General features: G+C 38.2%; 1 protein-coding gene across 7 annotated transcripts in view; it reads right to left on the bottom strand.

The window, feature by feature from the left end:
* Positions 1-12689, bottom strand: part of XRCC4 (X-ray repair cross complementing 4) — a 355171-nt gene that overhangs the window by 222127 nt on the left and 120355 nt on the right. For all 7 annotated transcript variants that reach the window (XR_004429763.1, XM_033179213.1, XM_033179212.1 and 4 more), the window contains exon 4: positions 1545-1711. Coding sequence is in view for 6 of the 7 variants with exons in the window: in XM_033179213.1 (XP_033035104.1) it covers positions 1545-1711 (167 nt within the window). In the remaining variant the exon portion in view is untranslated. The remainder of the gene's footprint in view (positions 1-1544; positions 1712-12689) is intronic.

Consider the following 12689-nt stretch of genomic DNA (forward strand, 5'->3'; position numbering starts at 1 on the left):
CATTTTAAAGCAATTTGTTCAAGTACCAAGTACCCAGTCTGCATTTTTGTAAGCAATTTGTGGATCAAATTTCCTATCATCCTGAGGGTATTCTGAGTTTTAAATATAATGGCTTATCACGACCATAGCTCATCTCCTTTAATTTGATTTATTTCACACATTAAATAGAAAATACACCCAAGCTACAGATATAGGTTCCAGAAATGCTTTGTAGTACAGATACCTGATACTTATTCATACTATGACATTGAATTCATCTTTATTCATGAATAAGCAGTAAAGAGAAAAATTAACTTTTTCTGCATGGTTTCCTAATACACAGTTTGGACTTGGTCTCATTTTTGTATTATTTATATATAATATATATAAATAATAGGAAACATTTAAGATGTGTATATGAATCCTTAGGTTACTGGCTATATTTATTTAGTTAGGAACTTAATTTTACATGTTTTGCATTAGTTAATAAATATAATTGAATGTACAGAAAAATAATCATTTTTAGTCAGCCTCATTTTCACATACATATATTGACAGTGGTAAAACCTTCACCATTTTTCATATACTTCCACATATACTCACTAATGTCCATATACAGCAATCACAACGGTTGCACTAAAAATACCCTAAATATGTTGGATAACTGTTTCCATGCTTTAGTGTTATTTGTTTAAGCAAAAGATTTAAAAAATCTACTGGATGTACTAATAATTATTATCATTATTATATATATATTCCACATAATTATTTCAGACATCATTTTCTTTCTCACTATAATATATATGCATACACACACACATATATTATATATGACTCAGTGAGGATATAAATGTTCATAACATGCATTTTATTTCCTTCAAACATCTTATGCATAATAGAATAATAAAGGTTACACATTGGGCCAGCCTAGATTACACTTAGTTGAGAAAGTTCATAATTTAAAAAAAATTATTTTTTTCTTCCTCATTTAAAAAGAGGCAAAGTCAGAAAAATAAAAGGCTTCCAAATGTCTTGTCCAGTAGCCACAATCAGCTCATCCTTTAAAAATGCTTATAGTATGAATTTGCAATAAATCAGGAGAATTAAGACTCTATTAGGAGCCAAAACACTATCATAAGAAATAGGTGCCACTCACTGATTCCAAATAAGAAATCAATTATGTTTATTTTATTTCATGTCTCTTTTTAATTCATTATTAATCCTATAATTGGAGCTGAATTAATCTTTACAAATATTTACTACCTAAGTTATTTATTAGTATTAATGAGTATTGATCTTCAATGCCCAATTGCTCCTTATTGTTTATAAGTTTGCTGGTGCCACCACATACTAATGACATAAAAGTGTTAATGTACTTCTATAATATACAATAGTGGCTAATAATTTGGTTTAATCACATTCAGTTAAGCTAAATTTAATGACAAATTTTGTATGAAATATATGCTAATCTACATATGTTGGAAATTTACAAATCATGAACTTAAAGCTATAACAATATAAAGAGGGCTCCATATTTTTATACCACAAGCAAACTGTGTACACACCGTCCTTGAACATCATTCCAATCTCTCAGAAGCCTTTCATTTTCTTTCTGCAGGTGCTTATTTTTGGCTTGATTTTCTGCGATGGTGTCCAAGCAATAACAAATAAGTTCTCTAATCACTTCAGCTGGGTTTTCAACTTTCTTTAGGTTGAAGGAACCAAGTCTGAACTAAAATAAAACAAAAACATGTTTAATTTGAGGAAAATATCAAGATTGAGCAGCCTTGTTTTAAACATACGCAATTTCTTCTGAGAAGAAAAAAGTGTAAGAAAGATTTAAATACAATGCATTTACCAGATATACAAACAGTGAGCAAAAAAACTGAGCTACTACCTAAAGTTTCTTACTTTATCATATAAATCAACATATAGCCCAGGAATTTTTGTAAGCGGTAAGTCACTCTCCCATCTCCTAGCAGAAAAGAAAGCAACATAAATACTGTATAAACATACTACCATCTATTTGCTAAAGCCTAATTTTAAGTCTCTCTGCTCAGAATAAGAAAAGGAATTATATATGAGAATTTTAAACTCTAATTTTATTCACACAAATGCCAAAATGGAATAACTGACCTTTTATTGAAGAAAGCTCAAAATTTTGTTATAGCAAAGAGAAAGGCAGAGTTTTAGGAAACCAGTAGCCACACAGTAATAACTCTTTTATCTAAAGACAATAATGTATTACCATAAATTGCCAATAATAAAGTTAAGTGTCAAGCTTTAGTACTTCTGCATAAAGGTAAGAATCATAAAAATACCTTAATTCGTCTACTAGGGTACACTTTAAAATAAAATACTCTAATAGTTTTAGTTACACTTATGGAATTCTGAAGGGAACACAGGTATTCCCCCATTTGACTGATAAGGATGTTGAAGCACAATGATTAGTAATAATGATTATAATTATCATAAAAATTAAAATTATTATAACAGATAACAAATTATGATGATGTTTATTATGCAGTTACCACATCTTTTGGTTGAAATATAGCTCAAGCGTAGCAAAAATATAAACTAGGATACATCTTCATCATAAAAGAACTATTATCATATCCATATTATATACCAGTAAACTCAGATTCAGAGTAGTTATGCAAGCTATTGAAGGGGTAAAGTCAAGATTCTGCTATGCTATGCTGTTGTGCTGTTTCTTGGTAAGAGAGTATCCCAACTAGACAAAAAGTAGGGGAATAATTAGGTTCAGAACCTACACATAATTCCAAAGAAAGATGCTAGCAGTACTGAGTCTGTAGAAGAAGAGTAAAACAAGAATTTTTTTTTCTGTTTGGGGTTTTTGTTTTTTGCCTCCCAGATCGCAAATTTCTATTATGCCATTTATCTGATAAGAAGATTCCCGAAAGGTATTGCTTTTAAAAGAATATTTCTATAAATATGTTACACACAGGTTAAGAAATATTTAAGATGGTTGAGGATTCTGAGACAAATCTTTATTAGACAATTTACAAATAAAAGCAGACTTCACTAAAGTAGACATCCACTGTGAAACTGCATTCATACAGTTTGATAAAGCAGTTGCAGTTTTCTCATGCAATGAAATATCATCCATTTAACAGGCATAAGCTTAAATAAGAAAGTTTTACCTATATAAAGAATAAATAAATCGAAAGCAAATTTGAACAGTTACCTTTTGAAGCTTCTTTGAGTGTAAATATACACACAAAGTTAAAGAAAAATGTCACCTGGCCAGCCGTAGTGGCTCATGCCTGTAATCCCAACACTTTAGGAGGCCAAGGTGGGTGGATCACCTCAGGTCAGGAGTTTGAAACCCGCCTGGCCAACATGGTGAAATCCCCTCTCTACTAAAAATACAAAAATTAGCCAGGCATGGTGGTGCACGCCTATAAGCCCAGCTACTCAGGAGGCTGGCGTAAGAGGATCACTTGAACTTAGATCATGCCACTGAACTCTAGCCTGGGCGACACAGCAAGACTCAGTCTCAAAAACAACAACAACAAAGGAAAAAATGTCACCTATGGAATATTAACGTTTTGAGTTGATACAAAGCAGGAGAAAAAAATAAGCTTACTTTATTTTAGACAATAGGTTACACTATCAAAACACAAACCCACAAAGTGGTTTTGTATTCTTTCATTATAACAATTGTCAGGTAGGTTGGAGAGAAGTGGACATTTTTAGAAAGAAAAAGTTTTCTAAACACTTGGAAAGTTTCAAAATGCCAAAAGGATAAAGAATTCATCCCACAGTTTGAACCTGAAATAAAATAATCAGTAAAATATAAATGAAGAGATAAACACAAGTCCACCCCTCTACACTTCTATCTCAGATGACAAAGACAGAAAGGACTAATTTTAAATCACTAATAACAACTTCTTTCAAAATATCACTCAAATATACTGATGAAAACTTCCAAAACCCTCTTAGATCTTTTTGCAGCTACTCAGTGTAAAATAAACATGAAATGTCATTTCTTCTTAAAAGTATACAACTATTTTTATTATATCTAATTTCTAATTATTGTCACCAGTTTCTAGTCCTTCAATAGATAAAGACATCTGTTATTCTACACAATAAAAATAAACTAAAAGTATCTAGAAATTTAATGAAAGAAAATGATTTTACTTGAAATACTCAGATTAATTTTTTTAAATTCTCAAAAGTATGAGCATTTAGCTTATATACACATGGTTCATAGCCAGGAGCAGGAAGCACTCTTGCACCTTCACTGCTGCTGTTCTAGCCTGTGCACATTATTACAGATGCAAGGGGCCACACGCCTAGATGCACTAGACTTCAAAAAGGGCCTCATATCAGGCTTAATGAGTTGAGAAGTATAAAATATTTATGTGTTCTACCTCTACATCCAGTCCACCTTTATTCTGTCCCAAAACAAAAGCAGCAATTTAAGTATCATGTTAACGCCAGCAAATTAGCACAAAAGCTACACTGTATTGTTGTGTCAATTTTTAAATTTTTCACTCCAGTTTCTAGTTTGACATATAAGGTTACTGTCACTGCTGTTCTTTAGTTATTAGTTCTGTCACTTCAAAATAATCTACAGTATAAAACCATTACTTCAAATGGTACCGCAGAGTCAGAAACCACATACTAAAGACATTTTGAGATCATGTCTCTTCTGTTAGAAATTAAGAGTTTTTTGTAGTTAGTTCTCAATTTTATTAATAATTCAGAGTATACAGATCTGTGTTAAGAATCTCAGTCAATCTATAATCTAAGAGTTTAACCTATGTCTGCATTTCTCTATGTAAAGAAGAGCAATTAACTTTTAAAATATTGATAATCGGCCAGGTGTGGTGGCTCAAGCTTGTAATGCTAGCACTTTGGGAGGCCAAGGTGGGTGGATTTTTGCCTGAGATTAATTAAGAGTTCGAGACCAGCCTGGGCAACACCGTGAAACCCCGTCTCCACTAAAATACAAAAAAAGTTAGCTGGGTGTGGTGGCGTGCGTCTTGGGAGGCCAAGGTGGGTGGATTTTTGCCTGAGATTAATTAAGAGTTCGAGACCAGCCTGGGCAACACCGTGAAACCCCGTCTCCACTAAAATACAAAAAAAGTTAGCTGGGTGTGGTGGCGTGCGTCTTGGGAGGCCAAGGTGGGTGGATTTTTGCCTGAGATTAATTAAGAGTTCGAGACCATCCTGGGCAACACCATGAAAACCCGTCTCCACTAAAATACAAAAAAAGTTAGTCGGTGTGGTGGCGTGTGTCTATAGTCCCAGCTACTCGGGAGGCTGAGGAAAGAGAATTGCTTGAAGACAGAGGCAGAGGTTGCAGTGAGCCAAGATCACACCACTGCACTCCAGGCTGGCGACAGCACGAGACTCTATCTTAAAAAAAAAGAAAAAAAAAAATATATATATGTATGATCATAGTAGGTTTCACTAGTTGACTCTTAATGGTTATCATTCTAAGTGATGGAATAAATACTTTAGCTTTTTAAATTTAATCTTCATTAAAAATCATCAATTTCAGAAAACTTATACATTTTCTTTAGCCAGGGGTTTGCTTATTCTGGATATCTTTCTGTCACCTCTTCAAGTCCAAGATTAAATCCCTTATCATCACCTCAAGCCCAGGCCAAGCTATTTTTAACTAAGTTAGCCTATGTATTAGTCGGTTTTCTAAACACTGTTGATAAAGACATACCTGAGACTGGGAAGAAAAAGAGGTTTAATGTACTTACAGTTCCACATGCACTTACATGAGTGAGGCTGGGGAGGCCTCAAAATCATGGTGGAAGGCAAGGAGGAGTAAGTCACGTCTTACATGGATGACAGAAGGCAAAAAAAGAGCTTATGCAGGGAAACTTCTGTTTTTTGTTTTTTTGGGTTTCTTGAGACAGCGTTTCACTCTGTTGCCTAGGCTAGAGTGCAGTGGCACGATCTCGGCTCACTGCAACCTCCACCTCCTGGGTTCAAGTGATTCTCCTGCCTCCTGAGTAGCTGGCATTACAGGGGTGGATCACCACACCTGGCTAATTTTTGTGTTTTTAATAGAGATGGGGTTTCACTATGTTGGTCAGACTGTTCTCGAACTCCTGACCTTGTCATCTGCCCACCTCGGCCTCCCAAAGTGCTGAGATTACAGGCGTGGGCCACTGCGCCCAGGCACTCCTGTTTTTAAAACCATCAGATCTTGTGAAACTCATTCACTATCACAAGAACAGTGTAGGAAAGACCTGCCCCTGTAATTCTATCACCTCTCACCAGGTGATTCCTCCCATGACATGTGGGAACTGTGGGAGTTACCATTCAAGATGAGATTTGGATGGAGACACAGCCAAACATATCAGTCTACATTGGCCTCTCTAGTCTTAATATTTCAGTCTCATACAATGTATTACTCAGTTGTATCCTGCTTATATTTCTCTTTGGTTGTTTCAGAAATGTAGTCTTTCTCTTCAGATTTGAAGCTTTTTGAGATGTGGGACTCTCTTTTCTATTTCTTCCATAGCCTCCAAAGTACCTTTCAAAGCTCTGGCTCATACTAGAGTGTTGGATAAAATTTTGATTATTTATTTATTGGAATAATCCTCATTAAGAAACTATAACTATAATGGGATAGGTAAGGGATTTGGGCAGTGATTCTGTCCAAATTAAGAAATAGAGACAGGAGAGGGGGGCGGAGCAGGATGGCCAAATAGGAACAGCTCCAGTCTCCAACTCCCAGCGCCAGCGACACAGAAGACTGGTGATTTCTGCATTTTCAACTGAGGTACTGGGGTCATCTCACTGGGGAGTGCCAGACAATTGGTGCTGGTCAGCTGCTGGAGCCCGACCAGCGAGAACTGAAGCAGGGCGAGGCATTGCCTCACCTGGGAAGCCCAAGGGGGAAGGGAATCCCTTTTCCTAGCCAGGGGAACTGAGACACACAACACCTGGAAAATCGGGTAATTCCCACTGCAATACTGCGCTTTAAGCAAACGGGCACACCAGGAGATTATACCCACACCTGGCTGGGAGGGTCCCATGGCCACGGAGCCTCCCTCATTGCTAGCACAGCAGTCTGCGATCTAACCAAAACGGCAGCAGCGAGGCTGGGGGAGGGGCACCCGCCATTGCTGAGGTAAACAAAGCCACTGGGATGCTCGAACTGGGTGGAGCTCCTAGCAGCTCAAGGAAACCTGCCTGTCTCTGTAGACACCACCTCTGGGGACAGGGCACAGCTAAACAACAAACGGGGAAGCAGCAGAGGCCTGTGCAGACGCAAACGACTCTGTCTGACAGCTTTGAAGAGAGCAGTGGATCTCCCAACACGGAGGTTGAGATCTGAGAATGGACATACTGCCTGCTTAAGTGGGTCCGTGACCCCTGAGTAGCCTAACTGGGAGACATCCCCCACTAGGGGCAGTCTGACACCCCACACCTCACAGGGTGGAGTACACCCCTGAGAGGAAGCTTCCAAAGGAAGAATCAGACAGGTACACTCGCTGTTCAGCAATATTCTATCTTCTGCAACCTCTGCTGCTGATACCCAGGAAAACAGGGTCTGGAATGGACCTCAAGCAATTTCCAACAGACCTACAGCTGAGGGTCCTGACTACTAGAAGGAAAACTATCAAACAGGAAGGACACCTATACCAAAACCCTATCAGTACGTCACCATCATCAAAGACCAGAGGCAGATAAAACCATGAAGATGGGGAAGAAGCAGGGCAGAAAAGCTGGAAATTCAAGAAATAAGAGCGCATCTCCCCCAGTAAAGGAGCGCAGCTCATCGCCAGCAACGGATCAAAGCTAGTCAGAGAATGACTTTGATGAAATGAGAGAAGAAGGCTTCAGTCCATCAAACTTCTCAGAGCTAAAGGAGGAATTACGTACCCAGCGCAAAGAAACTAAAAATCTTGAAATAAGAGTGGAAGAATTGACAGCTAGTCTAATTAATGCAGAGAAGGTCATAAATGAAATGACAGAGATGAAAACCATGACACGAGAAATACGTGACAAATCCACAAGCTTCAGTAACTGACTCGATCAACTGGAAGAAAGAGTATCAGCGATTGAGGATCAAATGAATGAAATGAAGCGAGAAGAGAAACCAAAACAAAAAAGAAGAACAAGAAATGAACAAAGCCTGCAAGAAGTATGGGATTATGTAAAAAGACCAAATCTACATCTGATTGGGGTGCCTGAAAGTGAGGGGGAAAATGGAACCAAGTTGGAAAACACTCTTCAGGATATCATCCAGGAGAACTTCCCCAACCTAGTAGGGCAGGCCAACATTCATATTCAGGAAATACAGAGAACGCCATGAAGATACTCCTCCAGAAGAGCAACTCTAAGACACATAATTGCCAGATTCACCAAAGTTGAAATGAAGGAAAAATCTTAAGGGTAGCCCTAGAGAAAGGTCGGGTTACCCACAAAGGGAAGCCCATCAGACTAACAGCAGATCTCTCGGCAGAAACTCTACAAGCCAGAAGAGAGTGGGGGCCAATATTCAACATTCTTAAAGAAAAGAATTTTCAACCCAGAATTTCATATCCAGCCAAACTAAGTTTCATCAGTGAAGGAGAAATAAAATCCTTTACAGATAAGCAAATGCTTAGAGATTTTGTCACCACCAGGCCTGCCTTACAAGAGACCCTGAAGGAAGCCCTAAACATGGAAAGGAACAACCGGTACCAGCCATTGCAAAAACATGCCAAAATGTAAAGACCATCGAGGCTAGGAAGAAACTGCATCAACTAACGAGCAAAATAACCAGTTAATATCATAATGGCAGGATCAAGTTCACACATAACAATATTAACCTTAAATGTTAATGGACTAAATGGTCCAATTAAAAGACACAGACTGGCAAACTTGATAAAGAGTCAAGACCCATCAGTCTGCTGTATTCAGGAGACCCATCTCACATGCAGAGACATACATAGGCTCAAAATAAAGGGATGGAGGAAGATCTACCAAGCAAATGGAGAACAAAAAAAAGCAGGGGTTGCAATCCTAGTCTCTGATAAAATAGACTTTAAACCATCAAAGATCAAAAGAGACAAAGGAGGCCATTACATAATGGTAAAGGGATCAATTCAACAGGAAGAGCTAACTATCCTAAATATATATGCACCCAATACAGGAGCACCCAAATTCATAAAGCAAGTCCTCAGAGACTTACAAAGAGACTTAGACTCCCATACAATAATAATGGGAGACTTCAACACTCCACTGTCAACATTAGACAGATCAACGAGACAGAAAGTTAACAAGGATATCCAGGAATTGAACTCATCTCTGCACCAAGCAGACCTAATAGACATCTATAGAACTCTCCACCCCAAATCAACAGAATATACATTCTTCTCAGCACCACATCGCACTTATGCCAAAACTGACCACATAATTGGAAGTAAAGCACTCCTTAGCAAATGTAAAAGAACAGAAATTATAACAAACTGTCTCTGAGATCACAGTGCAATCAAACTAGAACTCAGGACTAAGAAACTCAATCAAAACCGCTCAACTACATGGAAACTGAACAACCTGCTCCTGAATGACTACTGGGTACATAACGAAATGAAGGCAGAAATAAAGATGTTCTTTGAAACCAATGAGAACAAAGATACAACATATCAGAATCTCTGGGACACATTTAAAGCAGTGTGTAGAGGGAAATTTATAGCACTAAATGCCCACAAGAGAAAGCTGGAAAGATCTAAAATGGACACTCTAACATCACAATTAAAAGAACTAGAGAGGCAAGAGCAAACACATTCAAAAGCTAGCAGAAGGCAAGAAATAACTAAGACCAGAGCAGAACTGAAGGAGATAGAGACACAAAAAATCCTCCAAAAAATCAATGAATCCAGGAGTTGGTTTTTTGAAAAGATCAACAAAATTGACAGACCGCTAGCAAGACTAATAAAGAAGAAAAGAGAGAGAATCAAATAGACGCAATAAAAAATGATAAAGGGGATATCACCACCGACCCCACAGAAATACAAACTACCATCAGAGAATACTATAAACACCTCTACGCAAATCAACTAGAAAATCTAGAAGAAATGGATAATTTCCTGGACACTTACACTCTTCCAAGACTAAACCAGGAAGAAGTTGAATCCCTGAATAGACCAATAGCAGGCTCTGAAATTGAGGCAATAATTAATAGCCTACCAACCAAAAAAAGTCCAGGACCAGATGGATTCACAGCTGAATTCTACCAGAGGTACAAGGAGGAGCTGGTACCATTCCTTCTGAAACTATTCCAATCAACCGAAAAAGAGGTAATCCTCCCTAACTCATTTTATGAGGCCAACATCATCCTGATGCCAAAGCCTGGCAGAGACACAACAAAAAAAGAGAATTTTAGACCAATATCCCTGATGAACATCGATGCCAGAATCCTCAAGAAAATACTGGCAAACCGGATTCAGCAGCACATCAAAAAGCTTATCCACCATGATCAAGTGGGCTTCATCCCTGGGATGCAAGGCTGGTTCAACATTCGCAAATCAATAAACGTATTCCAGCATATAAACAGAACCAAAGACAAGAACCACATGATTATCTCAATAGCTGCAGAAAAGGCTTTTGACAAAATTCAACAGCCCTTCATGCTAAAAATGCTCAATATATTCGGTTGATGGAACATACCTCAAAATAATAAGAGCTATTTATGACAAACCCACAGCCAATATCATACTGAATGGGAAAAACTGGAAAAATTCCCTTTGAAAACTAGCACAAGACAGGGATGCCCTCTCTCACCACTCCTATTCAACATAGTCTTGGAAGTTCTGGCTAGGGCAATCAGGCAAGAGAAAGAAATCAAGGGTATCCAGTTAGGAAAAGAAGAAGTCAAATTGTCCCTGTTTGCAGATGACATGATTGTATATTTAGAAAACCCCATTGTCTCAGCCCAAAATCTCCTTAAGCTGATAAGCAACTTCAGCAAAGTCTCAGGATACAAAATTAATGTGCAAAAATCACAAGCATTCTTATACACCAGTAACAGACAAACAGAGAGCCAAATCAGGAATCAACTTCCATTCACAATTGCTTCAAAGAGAATCAAATACCTAGGAATCCAACTTAAAAGGGATGTAAAGGACCTCTTCAAGGAGAACTACAAACCACTGCTCAGTGAAATAAAAGAGGACACTAACAAATGGAAGTATATACCATGCTCATGGATAGGAAGAAGCAATATCGTGAAAATGGCCATACTGCCCAAGGTTATTTATAGATTCAATGCCATCCCCATCAAGCTACCAATGAGTTCCTTCACAGAATTGGAAAAAACGCCTTTAAAGTTCATATGGAAACAAAAAAGAGCCCACATTGCCAAGACAATCCTAAGTCATAAGAACAAAGCTGGAGGCATCACGCTACCTGACTTCAAACTACACTACAAGGCTACAGTAACCAAAACAGCATGGTACTGGTACCACAACAGAGATATAGACCAATGGAACAGAACAGAGTCCTCAGAAATAATACCACACATCTACAGCCATCTGATCTTTGACAAACCTGAGAGAAACAAGAAATGGGGAAAGGATTCCCTATTTAATAAATGGTGCTGGGAAAATTGGCTAGCCAGAAGTAGAAAGCTGAAACTGGATCCTTTCCTTACTCCTTATACGAAGATTAATTCAAGATGGATTAGAGACTTAAATGTTAGACCTAATACCATAAAAACCCTAGAAGAAAACCTAGGTAGTACCATTCAGGACATAGGCATGGGCAAGGACTTCATGTCTAAAACACCAAAAGCAACGGCAGCAAAAGCCAAAATTGACAAATGGGATCTAATTTAACTAAAGAGCTTCTGCACAGCAAAAGAAACTACCATCAGAGTGAACAGGCAACCTACAGAATGGGAGAAAATTTTTGCAATCTACTCATCTGACAAAGGGCTAATATCCAGAATCTAGAAAGAACTCAAACAAATTTACAAGAAAAACACAAACAACCCCATCAAAAAGTGGGCAAAGGATATGAACAGACATTTCTCAAAAGAAGACATTCATACAGCCAACAGACACATGAAAAAATGCTCATCATCACTGGCCATCAGAGAGATGCAAATCAAAACCACAATGAGATACCATCTCACACCAGTTAGAATGGCAATCATTCAAAAGTCAGGAAACAACAGGTGTTGGAGAGGATGTGGAGAAATAGGAACACTTTTACACTGTTGGTGGGATTGTAAACTAGTTCAACCATTATGGAAAACAGTATGGCGATTCCTCAAGGATCTAGAACTAGATGTACCATATGACCCAGCCATCCCACTACTGGGTATATACCCAAAGGATTATAAATCATGCTGCTATAAAGACACATGCACATGCATGTTTATTGCGGCACTATTCACAATAGCAAAGACTTGGAATCAACCCAAATGTCCATCTGTGACAGACTGGATTAAGAAAATGTGGCACATATACACCATGGAATATTATGCAGCCATAAAAAACGATGAGTTTGCGTCCTTTGTAGGGACATGGATGCAGCTGGAAACCATCATTCTTAGCAAACTATCACAAGAACAGAAAACCAAACACCGCATGTTCTCACTCATAGGTGGGAATTGAACAATGACATCACTTGGACTCGGGAAGGGGAACATCACACATCGGGGCCTATCATGGGGCGGGGGGAGGGGGGAGGGATTGCATTGGGAGTTATACCTGGTATAAATG

Source organism: Trachypithecus francoisi, unplaced genomic scaffold, assembly GCF_009764315.1.
Source record: "Trachypithecus francoisi isolate TF-2019V2 unplaced genomic scaffold, Tfra_2.0 Lachesis_group2, whole genome shotgun sequence".
NCBI classification, from domain to species: domain Eukaryota; kingdom Metazoa; phylum Chordata; class Mammalia; order Primates; family Cercopithecidae; genus Trachypithecus; species Trachypithecus francoisi.